The 18,372-nt window shown below is 36.1% G+C and overlaps 1 protein-coding gene across 4 annotated transcripts in view; it reads left to right on the forward strand.

Moving 5' to 3' along the window:
- GPBP1 (GC-rich promoter binding protein 1) overlaps positions 1–18,372 on the forward strand; it is a 72,876-nt gene that overhangs the window by 19,439 nt on the left and 35,065 nt on the right. For all 4 annotated transcript variants that reach the window (XM_038530637.1, XM_038530638.1, XM_038530636.1 and 1 more), the window contains exon 3: positions 12,867–12,986. In XM_038530637.1, coding sequence (XP_038386565.1) covers positions 12,924–12,986 — 63 coding nt within the window. In that variant the 5' untranslated portion in view covers positions 12,867–12,923. The remainder of the gene's footprint in view (positions 1–12,866; positions 12,987–18,372) is intronic.

Genomic DNA, 18,372 nt, shown 5'->3' on the forward strand with positions numbered 1-18,372 from the left:
TAACTTGAGGGGCGCCTGGGTAGCTCAGTCGGTTACGCGTCCCACTCTTGATTTTGGTTCAGGTCATGTCAGGGTTCTGGGATTGAGCCCAGTGTCAGGCTCTGCACTCAGCAGGGAGTCCCCTTGAGATTCTCTCCCTCTGCCTCTCCCCGTTTGTGCTTGCACTTTTCTTTCTCAAATAAATAAATCTTAAAAACAAAAAGGTAAACTGAGAATGAAAAGGGTCTTAGAAATTCCAGGTTAAAGAAGCATGAAGTTAAAACTTTTAAAGGATGGGCATTTGTAATACTCTAGATTTCTTGTGAAATTTATTAATCTGTTAAATTTGAATGCGATTTTAAGTATATTAAATAATAAGATACTGGACATTGTTTCATGGTCCAAACTGTAAAAAATAGTCAAGCAGTAGAATAATTTCCTTTAGAGGCCATATTCTGTAGGCAATAATTTTTTCTTTATTTTTATTTTGCAAATTAGGATTTTTAACTTTTTTTTTTTTAATTTTTTTATTTATTTATGATAGTCACAGAGAGAGAGAGAGAGAGGCAGAGACATAGGCAGAGGGAGAAGCAGGCTCCATGCACCGGGAGCCTGATGTGGGATTCGATCCGGGGTCTCCAGGATCGCGCCCTGGGCCAAAGGCAGGCGCCAAACCGCTGCGCCACCCAGGGATCCCTGGATTTTTAACTTCTAAGTCTTTTGAGAAAGAAGGATTTTTTTTTTTAAAGACTTCATTTATTCATGGGAGACACAGAGAGGCGGAGACACAGAGTGGCAGAGACACAAGAAGAGGGAGAAGCAGGACCCATGCAGGGAGCCCGATATAGGACTCGATCCTGGGACTCCAGGATCACGCCCTGGGCCGAAGACAGGCACTAAACCGCTGAGCCACACAGGCGTCCCTTTCTTGATGTTTTTTGCAGTATTTACCATCCTTTCCTGATCATCATTACTTTATCTATTTTTTATTTTTTTCATCATTACTTTAAATACTGGCTTAAAAACAGAATTATAGGGACTCCTGGGTGGCTCAGCGTTTGAGCGTATGCCTTCCACTTAGCGTGTGATCCCGGGTCTGGGGATCCAGTCCTGCATCGGGCTCCCTGTGATGAGCCTGCTTCTCCCTCTGCCAGTGTCTCTGCTTCTCTCTCGGTGTGTCTCATGAATAAGTAAAATAAAAATCTTAAAAAAAAAAATAACAGAATTGTAGGTCCTGTTTAATTAGGACCTGTGCCATCAGAATCTACAGGGGGAGGGGCCTCTTAGGAAAGTCTGTAAATCACTCAGCACTTAACAGTGTGCATACTAAATAAAGTTTCATTATGGTATTAGAGCAACGAAAACAAAATTCAGTGGAACAAAATGTCATAGTTTTTTTTTTTTTTTTAAGATTTATTCATAAGAGATAGCAAGACATAGGCAGACACTCAATCCCTGAGCCACCCAGGTGCCCCATCATAGTATAGTTTTTAAAAGTTAAAATGTGACTTACAAAAATATGGGATGAACATGTGTCACAGACTGATCATTTTTTAAAAATAATTTTCCTTTTATAACCTGATGCATGAAGATTATGGGTCAGTTATGTCTCTCAAGTTGGCATTTCTCGTGTTCAGACAGGCTGTGCTGCTTTGGTTATGCATCTTTGGCTAGAATATTATAGCAGTAAAGCAGTGCTCCCTTTTGCTTATTGCATTCTGTCATTTGGCACACAATTTCAGTTTGTTCCATCACTGATGATGTTCACTTTGATCTGTTCATTAAGGATTTCCCAGGCTATTTGGCTATTTCACTGCAAAACTGTAATAAGTGGTTTTGTTTTTGTTTTGAGGGGTAGAAGGTAACTAGAAATGTATAACCTCCTCCTCCTGTAATTTTTCACTCTATGCATTTATATCCTGATTGATGGTGTTTTATTCATGGGGTTATTATATAGTAGTATTTATTTTTATTGAAATGAAAGTCACATTACATGACCCATTTTAAAACATACAATTCAGTGGCATTTAGTACATTCACAATGATGTGAAACCACCTTTATTAAGTTCCAGAACATTTTTGTCACCCAAAAAGAAAAATCTGTATTCATTTAGCAGTCACTCCCCATTCCTCCCTCCCAGCAATCCTTGGCAACCACTAGTGTGCTTTTCATCTTTATGGATTTACTCACGGATATTTCATATAACTGGAATTGTGCAATATGTGATCTTTGGTCTGGCTTCTTTCATTTAGCATGTTTTTTAGGTTAACCCTTTAGCATGTGTCAGTACTTCATGTCTTTATAATATATATACCACATTTTGTTTATTCATTGATGTATTGATGGATGTTTGGTATACTTCCTCTTGGCTATTGTGAATAGATCTGGTATTGAACATTTGGTGTACAAATATCTGAATACCCATTTGCAATTCTTTTGGATATATACACACATGTATACACATAATACATATACTTAGTATTGCTTGGTCATTAATATATATTTAACTTTTTAATAAGGAGTTATTGAACTTTTCCACAGTTTGCACCAATTTACCTTCCCACTAACAACGTACAGGGGTACTAATTTCTCCCATATCTTCATCAGCACTTGCTATGTACTGTTTTTTTTTTTTTTTTTTTTTTTTTAAAGATGTAGGTGAGGGGGGAAGAGAGGTCTATCAAGTCCTTTGCCCATTTTATTTATTCATGAGAGAAACAGAGGCAGAGAACACAGGCAGAGGGAGAAGTAGACTCCATGTGGGGAGCCTGATGCTGGAGTTGATCCCGGAAGTCCAGGATCACGCCCTGAGCCAAAAGCAGACACCCAACCGCTGAGCCAACCAGGTGTCCTGTTTGCCCATTTTAAAATTGGGTTGTTTTTGTTGTAGAATTGTAAGAGTTCTTTATATATCCTCGATACTAGACCCTTATCAGATGTTTTGCAAGTATTTTCTCCCATTCTGTCAGTTGTCATTCACTTTCTAGATAATATCCTTTGCCACAGAAGTTTTATATTTATATGAAGGCCATTTTTTTCTATTGTTGTTTATCCTTTTGGTGTCATATCTAAAAATCTAACGCCAAATCCAAGATCATGAACCTTTACCCACATGTTTTCTTCTGATAGCTTTGTAGTTGTAGCTTTTATAGTTAGGTCTGATCCATTTTGAGTTAATTTTTGTATATAGTGTGGATAGGAGTTCATTGACTATCCATTTGTCTCGGCACCATTTGTTGAAAAGACTATCATTTCCCCCATTAAATGGCTAGTGCTTTAAAAAAATTAACTGGCCATATGACTTTATTTCTGGACTCTCATTTCCATCCCATTGGTTTATATATCTTTCCATATGCCATTGCGATTTGATTTTTGTAGCTTTTTAGTAAGTTTTGAAATACAGAAATGTGAATCCTGTAACTATATTCTCCTTCTCAATATTGTTTTGGATGTTTGTGATCCCTTGCAGTTCCAAATGAATTTGAGAATGGCTTTTCTGTGCAAAAAAGGATGTTGGAATTTTAATCGGTAGTATGCCTATATTATATACTCATGTGATTGGTATGCTTGATGGTGTCCTACAGGTCTTTTTGTAGCTGGGGTGCAGAGGTGCAAGAGCAAACAGGCTGGTTTCAGCCACTCGCTGCTGACAAAATCTATAGGCAGAGATACGAGTGGTAGTGAAACAAAGGAATTTATTTTAGTGAGGCCAACACCAAGAAGACATTGGACTAACGTTCTCAGAGACTGTCTCCAAAACGCCAAGAATACTTCAAGGTTTATATAAGAAAAATGTGTGGCAAAGATGAGTCGTTCTGTGCAGGTAGGTAGTCAAGGTCAAATCAATCACTGTCCTGGTGTCATTCACTTGACAGAGGTGTCTTGCTGGCTCAAGGCAGTCTTTAATTGCTTGAGAGGGTAGTTTTCTGTTCCTTTCTGGGTATGCTTTGCTCTTAGGGTCTGCTGACTGAACTAAGAGACAAGCTGGAACGAAGAACCCAACTAGAAAGTTTGAGGTCAAAATTGAGGTTTGACTCTTCCGTAGTTTTTTTTTTTTTTCCTTCCTGCTCCAGACTGATAATTTTAATTGACCTAACTTCCACTTAATCTGATTCTTACTTCTGTTGGCTCTTCCATTGCAACTGTTTAGTGAAATTTTTATTTCAGTTACTAATACTTTTTTGGCCCAAGAATCTGTTTGGTTCCTTTCTATGATGCTTAATCTCCTTATGGATATTCTGTTGATATTGCTCTGTTTCCTTTAGCTCTTTGTATTTAGGACAGTTGGTGTCTGTGTTCTATCAGAGGGACTGTTTTGCTAATTTTCATTTTTCCCTCCTGGTGAGTGGGCCATATTTTCATAGTTCTTTGAATGCTTTGTAATTTTTGTAGAAAATTGAGCATTTTTAATATTGTAATTTGGAAACTTTGGGAACCAAATGTTTTTTTCCCTCCTATCCTCAGGGTTGCTTACAGTGGGCATGTAGTTGTGTGTTCATTCAGTGACTTTGAAACCAGTTTTGTAAAGTCTGTGTTCTTTGTTTTGGGTAGTCTCTGAAGTCACCGTCCCTTAGCTTGTGGTCACCTAGTGTTTCTTGTTTTTGTTTTTTCAGATAATATTTTAGTGAAGTTGAAAAAATTAATGCAAAAATTTGTGATGAACAAAATAAAGTTTGAATATGAGGATTAGTATGTTATCTTGTCCAAAGATTACAGATGTTTTCACATGGCTCAAACAAGGAACCAACTCTTACAGTGATTACAGCACAGCTGAGACAGGTTGTAGTCTTTATTTATATATTTTTAAAGATTTTATTTATTTAAGTCAAGAGAGACAGAGAGGCAGAGACCTAGGCAGAGGGGAGAAGTAGGCTTCCTGCAGGAGCCAGATGTCGGACTCGATCCCAGGACCCTGGGACGGTGCCCTGAGCCCAAGGCAGATGCTCAACCACTGAGCCACCCAGGTGTCCCCAGGTTGTAGCCTTCAATAAGATTTGACTAAAGGTTCATGAATGTTGTTACAGAAAGTAATTTCAGGGACACCTGGGTGGCTCAGTGGTGTGTCTGCCTTTGGCTCAGGGCGTGGTCCTGGAGTCCCGGGATTGCGTCCTGCATCAGGCACCCCTGGAGGAGCCTACTTCTCTCTCTGCGTCTCTCTCTCTCTCTCTCTCTCTCATTAAATAAAATCTTTTTTAAAAATTTAAATAGCAGTTTTATTTCTATTGTCCATGGATACTACTGTTCTGAGAGCTCTTCAAATAAGAGCCATTTTACCAAGGTAGAGACACCGTTACCATGTTCAGCTAGTGTTTTGTTGCCAATGCATGTCAAGCCAACAAGGAATAGAAATGAAGGGAAATTAAAAAGTAACTCTCCCAGTGTTTGCCCATTAGGTCTGTGTTAGGGCATTTCTTCAGTGGTTAGCCAACCATTTATAACTATCTTAGTTCTCATATCCTCTTTTAAATTGAATATAAAGATCAATCTGAGGTGAAAGCTTAGGGTCTTCTGAGGTTTTTGTTTTGTTTTGTTTTGTTTTTTGAGCATGTGTCTGGCCTTGGGGCTCTGTGTGGTTTTCTAAGCTTCCGGGTTATACGGGAATTCTTTTCAGTGTCATAATTTCCCAAAGAAAATTGTCTCTCAGCCTTTCTATGTTTTGGGTGTGCTACTGTTTACTTTTTTAAACCTTTTTCCCAAGGCAGAGGAGATTCATGCACCTTACGCTATTTGTGAGAAATGCCCTCAACATAGCAGCATTTCCTTCCGTGTTAGGTAAAACAAAGGCGAGTACCTCTTGTGATTCCTTAGGTAACCCCCAAGGGGTTATCTGTAACAGGTTTATACAGACAAACATAATTCTGTGAGAATAAGATTTCTAGGGCTCACTCTAGAACCAGAGACCTGGGTCCCACACTGTCTTTTTGGGACTTCTACTGTGCTTGGGAGAGATGGGGGTCAAGGGGAAGTAAAAATGCCACAAAGCTTTTATACTGTTTCAAAGTTTCCGTTTTCTGGATTCAGTGTGCTTGATTGCTGTAAGCCTTTGTTTCAGAGTTCTGACAAAGATATTTCTGACAGATTTTGCTTCATTTTTGCTGTTCTGTTGAAGGGGTAGGTAGGCCCTTATAGTTCCCTGTTTCACCATTTTGTGTTAGTGGTCTTCACATGTGTTTTCTTGTTTTTAATGCTCAAATTGTCCCTGATTTGGCCAGTGGGAACCCATTCAGGCTTGTTTCTATGCCCTTTTGGTATTTCATAATTTTTTTGGACATTTCCTTGCTTTTTGCTAAAGTGAAATATTTTAGGCTTATTTTGTCATCTTTCCCCAGCCTTGGAAATCAGCTATTTCTCAAAGCCCTGGTTTTGTTTAGTGGAAAACGGTTTTTAGAAGCCAAGATCCTGTGTTAAGAATGTTTGTTTATTGGAGTCACTCAGGCCCTCTCAGTGCAGAGTTGGGAGAGGTGTGTATATACACACACACACACACACACACACACGCATACATACATACATACATAAACAAATATGTACCTTTGTGGTATATGTGAACCTTAGTATCTTAGTATGTGCCTGTGATTTAATCATTGATTCTACTGATAGAGTATAACACCACAGCATTCACTAGTTTTCACCCTGTTACTAGTTACTGTGTTCTTTGACAGTATGAAACTTAGCTTTCATTATTCTAAACACTTACTTGATTATTTCTCCTGTATATAATCGGTCTTCTTTTGTGGCCACTGCCACCACCTGTATGCGGACACCCACCTCTCCTTGTTTATCATCTTGACTCTTCTCACTGATGACCCCCCCCCCCCCCCGCCTTCCTCACTCTTTTCAGCTCAGTTCCCCATACCTTACTGTCCCTCTACGTAGGTGCCTTCCTCATCCTGCTTTGACACTGACATCCTTTTTTTTTTTTAATTTATTTTTTATTGGTGTTCAATTTACTAACATACAGAATAACCCCCAGTGCCCATCACCCATTCACTCCCACCCCCCGCCCTCCTCCCCTTCTACCACCCCTAGTTCGTTTCCCAGAGTTAGCAGTCTTTACATTCTGTCTCCCTTTCTGATATTTCCCACACATTTCTTCTCCCTTCCCTTATATTCCCTTTCACTATTATTTATATTCCCCAAATGAATGAGAACATATAATGTTTGTCCTTCTCGGACTGACTTACTTCACTCAGCATAATACCCTCCAGTTCCATCCACGTTGAAGCAAATGGTGGGTATTTGTCATTTCTAATAGCTGAGTAATATTCCATTGTATACATAAACCACATCTTCTTTATCCATTCATCTTTCGTTGGACACCGAGGCTCCTTCCACAGTTTGGCTGTCGTGGCCATTGCTGCTATAAACATCGGGGTGCAGGTGTCCCGGCGTTTCATTGCATCTGTATCTTTGGGGTAAATCCCCAACAGTGCAATTGCTGGGTTGTAGGGCAGGTATATTTTTAACTCTTTGAGGAACCTCCACACAGTTTTCCAGAGTGGTTGCACCAGTTCACATTCCCACCAACAGTGTAAGAGGGTTCCCTTTTCTCCGCATCCTCTCCAACATTTGTTGTTTCCTGCCTTATTAATTTGCCCCATTCTCACTGGTGTGAGGTGGTATCTCATTGTGGTTTTGATTTGTATTTCCCTGATGGCAAGTGATGCAGAGCATTTTCTCATGTGCATGTTGGCCATGTCTATGTCTTCCTCTGTGAGATTTCTCTTCATGTCTTTTGCCCATTTCATGATTGGATTGTTTGTTTCTTTGGTGTTGAGTTTAATAAGTTCTTTATAGATCTTGGAAACTAGCCCTTTATCTGATAGGTCATTTGCAAATATCTTCTCCCATTCTGTAGGTTGTCTTTTAGTTTTGTTGACTGTATCCTTTGCTGTGCAAAAGCTTCTTATCTTGATGAAGTCCCAATAGTTCATTTTTGCTTTTGTTTCTTTTGCCTTCCTGGATGTATCTCGCAAGAAGTTACTGTGGCCGAGTTCAAAAAGGGTGTTGCCTGTGTTCTCCTCTAGGATTTTGATGGAATCTTGTCTCCCATTTAGATCTTTCATCCATTTTGAGTTTATCTTTGACACTGACATCCTGTGCTGGGCTTTAGTCCTGAATCAGAAGACCCACTTTTTAAATGAAAACTATTAATATATTAAACTAAGCTTATACCAAAGGAGTATTTCACAGGCTTATTTTCAAAAGAGAATTAAGGTTGAATTTGAATAGTCATCTTCTGGTTCTTATTAATGAAGGGATTGGAACAGTTGGGCTAAATGAAAAATTTAACCTTTTTGAAAGATTGTATGTAGATAGTCTGGTAATAAAGGGTAGTTGTCTTTTAGAACTTTAATAGTTTTCAAGGTGAAAGGTAAGTAGTAGTTATCTAAATTTTAACGAAGAGAAGAAAACAGTCTGATACTAACTTGCCAAAATCATCCAGTCTAGTAATTGGTTGAGTTGATTTGAATCCAGGACCATTGGACTCTGATGCCTGTGTTCTTTCTTAAAAATCTGCCTTAATTAGTTGAAATGCCTTAATCTTTAGTTGATTTTGCATGTTTTTGGTGGGCTTTGTGACTTTTAAAGTTTTTGGTGTCTGAAATTTAAATCATTATAAAGATAGTGTTGGATGTTCATTATGATGAAATCAATTTTAGTTTTTCATTGAAAACATTGGGCATGAACTTGATGGGTTCAGAAGTAAAAACATTAAGGAAATAGGAAAAATCTTATTCATATTTGTGTACTTTTTGCCAAAGTGCGTTTTTCAGTATGAAGAAATCTGTTTTGGATTTTTAGTTAATCAGTGAATTTTGGGGCCCCTGGGTGGCTCATTTGGTTAAGCGGCTGCCATCTTAGGTTGATCCCCACATGGGGTTCCCTGATCAAATTATCATTTTAAATAGCAATGAAATGGTAATTTATATATTATTATTATATATTAAAGCTTTTGGTGTCTGAAATATAAATCCTTATAATTCCGAATCTTTGGGAATTTTCTTATAGTTGATGTTTTAGACTTCAGGCATTTATTCAGAAATAGGTTGTAAATTGATTGAGATTAGAAATTAGGATTTTTGTGCCATCAGCATTTAAAAATCTTTATTTCCATATGGGACCATCAGACCTTATAACGGAATCTGATGGGAGATTCCTAATAATCTGGAATTACCATTAATAGGACTACTAATTTGCTCCCCCGCACCCTAGCAGTCTCCTATAAGTACCACTTAATACATACATTTTTGATGAATGTATTTTTTTTGATGAATGTATTTTTAATACTTGTTTGTATTAGTCTTTGTTAAAAGACAATTTATCAGTATATTTAAAGATCAAATTGATTTTTTTAAAAGATTTTATTTATTCATGAGAGTCATGGAGAGGCAGAGGTAGAGACATAGGCAGGCAGAGGAAGAAGCGGGGGAGCCCAATATGGGACTCAATCCCGGAACCCCAGGATCACACCCTGAGCCAAAGCAGACGCTCAACCAGTGAACCACCCAGGCATCCCTCAAATTGATTTTTTTCACCATTTTATGAATGGGGCAGCCTCCTACCTGTCCAAAAGAAAGTAGCTCCCAAGGAGCTGTACAAAATGGAGCCTTTTATAGGCAGAAGAGGCCAGGGACAAGGAAAAGGTGGATAACCTCCTCTTTCATTAGGAAATGGTGGAAGGGGTCTATCAGGTGATTACCTCACTAGTGCTGACCAGGAAATTACAGATTGACCAGTTAAGATTTCCTATCTGGGAGGGTCATTTCCCCTCTTTTTTATAAAGATTTAATTTGAGAGAGAGAGATCATGGGGGGTGTGGGGTAGGAGCTGACTCTTCACTGAGCATGGAGCCCAACATGAAGCTTGATCTCAGGTCCCCAGGATCCCCAGGATCATGACCTGAGCTGAAGGCAGCTGTTCAGCAATCTGAGCCACCCAGGTACCTCTTTTTCTGGGAGGATCTTAAAGTGCAATCAGGTAGGTATTCTTGTTGATGGGGTCTTAGCACAGGTGGCTCAATTTTGGGCCTTTTGTTTCTTTTTAACCTTTGCTAGGGAAGCCATAACAAACTACTGCAAACTGAGTGGGTTAAGTAAGTTTATTTTGTCATAGTTTTTTGGAAGCTCAGAGAATTAGAATAGAATGAATAGATTCTATTAGAATCTATTCTATTCTATTCTATTAGAATAGAATGAATTTGGATGGCACTAAGTGTACTTAAAAGTAAATGATAGGGTGGTTCTTTTGAAAGTTTAATTGCCTTTACACTGGTTAAGGGAGTAAAATTTCTTTCTTTTTCTATCCTTCTAGGTTCCCTGGGTTTGGGGACCTGTAAAGTAGATTAAAAAAGACAGATCAACAAGAGAAAACAAAAGTTTGTTAGAGGGTGCTCCCACCTGGGAATAACTCAGGGATGGTTAGAATTTGCCAATTCTACCTAATTCCATAGGGGGAAGTCGGGGGGGTGGGGTGAAGGGCACTTAAATGGAAAAACAGGTGACTTCTTGAAAGATAGGTAAATGGGCCCTTAGGAGAATTGATGGGAGAAATGATAGTTTGTGGCAGTGTCTGGGTGTGGTGCTGATTTTGTACCTGTGTCTGTAGGGAAGAGTTGCTCCAGGGAAGGGGACTGATAAATTCTTTTTGGAGGCTCTGTTTTTAGGTAGGTAAGAGATAGCAGGAATTAAAATGCCTTCGTGAAACTTAAAGCTATTCTTATGTTATAAAGTGGCATATTTTGGGGTGGCATATTATGATTCTTAAACACACTTGTGTAAATGTCTTAGTATTAGCTAATAGTGTTCTTTACCTTTTTTCAGAACTTGAAAACTTTTGCCATTAACTATTCATACTTTATTTTTTCAAAACTAGATTTAAATTAAAAAAAAAACGGACATTGCAAAAATGAATAGGTAATATTAGTGGTTAGCCTCCTAGGGATTATTTTTAATCTATAAATTACCACTTGACTATTTAAAATGATAAGCTTTAAATTCTTCATTATTTTAGATTCTCCTCAATTTTTTGAAAATTTTTGGTACAAACTATAAAAATGATTTTTCATTCCCTTTAGCTATTGAAAGTGTAAATTTAATGTAACATCGTATCATAAACATCACAAAGCAGCTTAGTATGTAGCTTAATGTCAGAATGGATAATATCCTTTATCCAGAAACACTTTAGTTTTCATTTTAATTTTTGAATACTTCAAAATGTATAAGATGGTCTAGAGCTTAGAATGCCTAAATTTTTATGTAGTTTCATTTTTGTTAGGTATACTCTTCCATTTGTTTCATAAATGTATTACTGGAATTGGTCATTTCTGGTTAATCAAATTGTATCAGGGTTTTTCCCCTTTTGCTCATGGCTCATATCATATGAGCTTTTATCTAAAGTTTAAACATTTTCATTGCCATGGTGAGTTAACCATTTGTGTCCATTTCTTGTATTTGTCCCCACTTAACCTTTTCTTAAATAGTTCTCTGCAGTTTGTAATAGTGAAAATGGAATATTTCTATAATTTGAGAATTTTTTAAAAAGTATTTTAGCAAGTTGGTATGATGTTAAAGGATTCTGCTATAGAAGCAGAAAAGGAAAGATAAACAGTGATATTCTTTTGTTTTTTAAAATTTCACTTTTGAGATTATACAATTTTAAGTATAAACATTTGTTAATAGTAAACTCATTGTGATGCACAGAAAATTTGATTCCTTCATCAGTTGGTAGCTTTATATTGAAATGAGTACAGTTGCTCAGTTGACTTCTGCCTTATTTAAAGAAAAAAACAAAAACCACTGCATTTGCTGTTTACATTGGGCTGGCAACTTGAAACTTTCAGTGATGCAGTTGATAAAGGCTCCCAAAAAGTTAAATTTAGAATGCAGAAAAGGAGTTCTAAAATACTTCAGATACTCATCGTGATGATTGTAATTAAAAAAACAACAACAACAACAAAACCTTTTCATTATGGAAATTTTTAAACATGAATGTAACTAGAGAAAAAAGTGTTTACACACCTCCTTGTACTAACCTTTATAAACATGTGCAACCTCTTTTCAACTATCCTTATTAGCATTCTGTGGTTTTTAAAACAGATTCTAGATATATCCATGTAATTGTAAAGACTTCAGTTTTTTATGTACCACCATCACACTAACCATTATCACATCTAAAATGAGTAGTAATTTCTTAATGTCATTTAATGTTCCACTAATGTTTAAAATTTTGATTCATAATTTTCATTTTTTTAAAGGTTGATTGGTTTGAGTAAGGATTTGTATAAGGCCTGCATGTTTGATCTACATGTTAAAAGCCACTTATTTGTTGGCGGGGGACCCAGTCATTTCACCTATCAAGTATCCTGTGATCTGAATTTATTGGATTACTTCCCTTCGATTTCCTTAATTTCTCTCTGTTGAACTTCCTGAAAGTTAGTAGTTAGATCAGATTTCAGATTCCATCTGGGGTATACAAGAATACATTCTAGATGATGTCATGTACATCGTAGTGTGTCACATCTAGAGACACTTGATGTCTATTTGTGATGAGAACATAGTAATTTAAAAAAATAAAGTTTACTGAGATAGTTTATTTACAGTGAAATTGGCCAGTATTAAGGGTACAATTTAATCTTTGAGAGATGTGTACCTTTGTGGAACCACAGTTAAGACAAAATCAAGAAAAACCCTCCCTTTGGGTCATAGCCCTATACCCCTAAACTTCAGCCCCCCCCCCATCTAGTTTCTGTTATATTTTTGCTTATTTTAGAATTTCATTATAATTGGAGTCTTATAGTAGTATGATCACTGTCATTTAGAAGAGCATAAGAAGATAATTTTGGCAAGGAGCTCCAGGTCTAATTCCTTCCATTTTTATATGACAGGGACTTGCCATGAGGTGTTGAAGCCTTGTTTCACTGAGTTGGAGAGACTGGACCTAAATGGCGCAGCATGACTTTGCTCCAGCCTGGCTTAATTTTCCTACTCCACCATCATCAACAAAGGTACTCTTTCTTGCATTTCTCTCTTTGTGTCTACCTCTCATTTGTTCTTGCTGTACACAAATGTAGTTGAAATGCAAAGCCTTTAATGTTTTTGTGGAGAAAAATTTTTTGTATTACCATCTATGCTATTTCATATGGGATCTGTTAGTTTTTATTGTTTAAAAAGTTAGTTTTCCGTCATCGTCTGTACCATTTATTTCAGTTGTCTTTTGTACTAATCAAAGTTCTGCATATTTTTCAGTTAAATCCATTGGACACATTGCGTCTTACCTTTATTTGTACTATTCTTTAGATAACTTGCTTTACTTTCTGTTCTATAGGTAAATATGTTAAAAAATCTGAGGTTTTTGAGGTCTTTCCTAATACCCCAAAGACTACTTTTTCAGATAAATAAGACTGAATAAGGCTTCACTAAAATTTCAGGAGTGATGAAAACTTTGCATCATTGTTAAATATCATACATAAGTAATCTAAGAAATACTGTCATTTTACTTAAAAACCAAAACAGAATAGTTTGAATAAGACTTGCTAGGCCTTGCAATTGTTTTCACTTAAAAGACTTGCTAAAAGAGGAACCTTGGAATTTGTTAAAATCAGTCTAACTGGCTTAATAGCGGTCCTTTGATTTTTGTTCTTTTTTATTGTGCAAAGGAATCAAGGGAGAGTTTTGATCATCTGTTTGCCTGTTAATCATGCTCCACCATGATAAGGGGTTCATCTAACACCTTTTGGGGTATAGGCAGCTGTTACAAAAACAGTTTATTAAAAGCAACTCTTATGGGAACAGTTTTTATAATTTGCAAAGTTGTTCCCCAGTAAGGACTTGTCAGATCATAATAAATTGGCCCATATTTTGGCCCATAATATTGTACAGATGGATTCTCTGAAAGGTTAATTGACTTGCCTGTTTTTCACACAGTGACTATGAGTCTAGACTAGAGTCCAGGATGCATTTCCTATTCTGTACTCTTTACATAGGACTCATTTGGGAATGCTGCCAAATGGTTAAACATCTCATTTCATAGCCTATGCAATGGGATTTGAAATGGTTAGAAAATGGTGGCTTCTATTGATTAAGGTGCTGAGATCACTTCTTAATTACAGATTCTTTGTTTGCCCCTTTTCCTCTTACCTGCAGGTCTTTGCAATTTCCTCCCGCCTTCCCCCTTCTTTTTAAACCCAGCTGCTCTAATCTCGCCCTTAGCCAGCTCATTTTTCAGGCTTACTTCAGAGCCTGAACACATGAGTTTCCTGCTACACACTTTTCTTTTTTCTATTTTGTTTAATTTCTCTGAAATAGGTATAAGACTTGTTTTCATTTTCAAGCAAGTTGATAAATTATCAACATCTGGAAAGTTATAAAACATTGAAAATATTGAGAATAATTTTTGTCTTCATTTAGATGTTAATCGGAAGTTGATTAACTTTTTTTTTTTTTTTTTAAGATTTATTTTTCATGAGAGACAGAGAGAGAGAGAGAGGGGCAGAAACATAAGCAGAGGGAGAAGCAGGCTCCTTCGCAGGGAGCCCAATATGGGACTCAATCCTGGATCCTGTGATCACATCCTGAGCCAAAGGCAGAAGCTCAACCGCTGAGCCACCCAGGCATCCCTAACTGTTTGTTTATATGGTGAAATCCTACTGCTTTGCAGAACCTGACCCTTGATTTGGGTATAGGTCTTCATGAATGATGATTTTGAGCATTGGGATTGCCTATTCTAAATCTGTTATTCTCATTTATTCTACATTACCTACAGAAAATTTATTTGAACTCCTCACTACTTGAAATTATTTATTTTGACCTTACACAGTGTGATTTTGACAAATACAGACCTTTTGTAATGACTTCTTACACCTTCCATCTTATCCTTCCATGTCTCAAAATCACTATTTATGGGTTCTCATTTATAATTAACCTCTAGTTTTCTGCCAGAGCCCTTTTAATCTTACCATGAATAAATGGAACAGAGATTAATTTACTGGGGTTGGGGGACTCTCTGTTGCAACTTAATGTAAGTCTTTCATTTACTTGTTCAAAGGGATGAGGATGTGAAATAAAAAGTAAAGACAGTTTTGGAAGTGCACTTTTTCGTAGTTTTCTGAGGTGTATAGAATTTTAGCCCCATCATGTGGTGAAATTTTAAACTGCATGTGGTTGATTTTATGTGGAATAAGGCATGGACATTTGAGCTGTTGATTGGGATCCAATAAAAAGTAAATTTTACATATGTTTTTGTATATACATAGGTTTAACTAAAATAATTGTCACACATCTGTAGTGCATCAGTACTTTATCTTGTGGTCTTCTGTTCTCTTATTCCATTAGAAAATGTAAATTGATACTGCTACTGTGATCCTTTAATAGGTCTGTAGTTCCATTTTAGGGAGTAACATATATTATTGAAGCAGTACTAAACTGAAATGATTGTAGATACTGGAAAAGTTTAGATGCCTCTTTGTTTTAGATGCTTCTCCTGGCCATCTAACTCTAGGAAGGATAATAAAATCATCCCTTTAATCAGGTTGAGGTATTCTTTCATAGTCTTTTTAGAAGAAGGAATATTCCAGGAGCACCTGGCTGGCTCAGTCAGAAAGGCATGTCACTCTTGATCTCAGGGTTGTGAACTCAAGCCCCATGAAGGTTGTGGAGTCTACTGAAAAAAAAAAAAAAAAAAAAAGATTCCAGAGGTGTGAAAATACAGCAATTTTTATCCTTTTTAAGTATAAGGTAATACCTGTTTTAATGATATTCCACTACAGAAGGTACATATTCGTATTTGTATTCAATATTCTTTAGTTACCTCTCTGGCTAGAGTGTAGCATTAGTGCATAATGGATTCTTTCATGGTAACATCTAAAAAAGTGATTAATATTTTGCCAAAACTTCTTTTAATAATGCATAAACAGTGTCGGTTTGCATTGAGAATGTGTATTTAAAGTTCAGGCTAAGAGAGAATTGGAAAATTCAGTCAGACTGATAGTAGAGTTCATTGAAACTTATTTACTATGTAGAGTTTTTGTTAACTAGTGGCTCATATTGTGGTCATCAAAGAAGAAATGGCTACATTATTTTTTAAAGGAATCCAGAGAAAGATTTTAAGTATGTAAAGGGATAGGGATGGTCTCTTTCTTGCCCATAGTAACATGTTTCTTTTTATTCATTATTACATACCAATGATTGTATAAAACAATTTGTGTGAATAAGAGGTAAATTCTCTGTTTTCTTTCTTCCATTTACAAAAGGCTATTTTAAATGGTTTGAAGTTGAGAGAAGTAGATAACATGCCCCAAAGTGCTGGAGCTAAGATAGGCATTCATGTGTGCAAGACTTTAATACTTACCAACTTACTAAATTTCTTTTCTTGACTATTAGGTAGTACACTAATTTTCAGAAATGAAATACTATCATGCTTTTATGCATACACCAGAATGTATTTTTATCCTGGTTTGGATAAATGAAATTTTTTTCACTTCAAAGATGGCATCTCCAATTTCTATCATCACTGCATGCACATGTAACTTTTCAGTGTCCATGCGTAATCTTTTATTGAGCAGATATACATGGATAATTTGATTAGTTTACCTATTGATGGACTAAGCTGTAGGAATGTCTAGGCATCTCTTGAATATATTTGTAGGGTAAATTCTTAGTAGAATCAGTAAATCAGAGGGTTTGTACATATTGATAGATAATGTCTAATAGTTCTCAAAAAAGGTTGTACTGGGGTGCCTGGGTGGTTCAGTCAGTTTTAAGTGTCCCAACTCTTTAATTTCTGCTCAGGTCTTGATCTCAGAGTTGTAATTTCAAGCTCTGTGTTGGGCTCCATGCTAGGCGTGGAGCCTACTTTAACAAAAAAAAAGTTATTTAAAAGCCCATCAGAATTTTATGAGGGGGACTAATGTTTTCAGTTTTGGCAATGCTGGATGTTATCACAATTTAAAATCTGCAATTAGATGAAAAATGGAACTTCATTGTTTTGATTTGCATTTTTAAAATTATGGTTGAGTATATTTTGGTGCAGTGAATGGTTTTTTTTTTTTTTTTTTTTTTTTTTTTTTTTTTAGTGAATGGTTTTTTAAGAACTACTTGTTCATGTAATCTGTTACTTAGTGATTTGTAATAGCTTTTTTTTACACGTTGGGGAATTTGCCATACATGTTGCAAATATTACAGCTTATTTGTTTTTTTTTTTTTTTTCAGTTTTAAGTTTAGATTCCAGTATAGTTAACATACAGTGTTATATTGGTTTCAGCTGTACAATGTAGTGATTCATCCATTCTATAGATGGTTTGATAATTCTTTGAAAAACCTCACTGAAGATTTTAATGGAACTTACAAAGGATAGATAAAAATTAAATGAATACTTACTAAACACCAATATAGTTTTGTCAACATTCTGCTATGTTAACTTTTCTTTTGGAAGTAAAGCATGTATACATTGAAGTCCACTGTAGTATTCACAGTCCTTAATCTTCATTTTTCCCCAGAGGTATTCTCAGCACATGTTCTTATAACTACATATGTGAATGTCAAACAGTATTGTCATGTATGTTTAAAAAATTTTTATCAGTGATTTTCATTTATATGTCTGCATCTTTTACGTTCATTATATCTTTGAAATTTTCTCTACTCATGATATCTGGAAATGTAGTGTAATCATCTTAAAACTATGTGGTGTCCTATTTTGTTTATCTGTACTACATTTTATTTGTCCATTTAAGTTTAAATTGTTGATAACGTAACTTTGGCTACTATAGAGAAATACTGTATTGAATATATATATATATTTTTTTTGCATTGCATATTCTTATGCTATCTCCTTGTACACATGGATAAGATTTTTTTTTTTTTTTTGGATAAGAATTTTTTAGACCAATGCTACTCACACTAATGATTAAGAAAATAACCTGGGGATTTTGTTAAAATGCAGATTTTGATTTCAGTAGTTCTTGGGCAGGGCCCTAGTTATAACAGCCTTCAAAATGATACTGATTCTGCTTGTGTGTGGACCACAGTTTCAGTAGAAGGCTTCAACTTAGATGTAGAAGGAAAATTGCTGAGACTTGGTTAGATATTGCAAAATTCCTTTTCTGTATGGTATACTGATTTATACTGCTGTATGTTCTGTATAACTATTCTCTTTACTTTAAATTCTTGCCAAAACTTTGTTAGATTAGCAGTTAATTTTTTTGCCAATCTTTGTAAAAAAAAAAAAAAGCATTTTCACTCTTTCATGGACATGGGAGTTACATTTCTGTGATGCCTCTTTTGCCACCTTTGTTATTTCTTTTGGGTTGCTTTTTTTTTTTTTTTTAAGATTTTATTTATTTATTTATTCATGAGAGATACACACAGACAGAGACACAGGTAGAGGGAGAAGCAGGC

Source organism: Canis lupus, chromosome 2, assembly GCF_011100685.1.
Source record: "Canis lupus familiaris isolate Mischka breed German Shepherd chromosome 2, alternate assembly UU_Cfam_GSD_1.0, whole genome shotgun sequence".
NCBI lineage: Eukaryota > Metazoa > Chordata > Mammalia > Carnivora > Canidae > Canis > Canis lupus.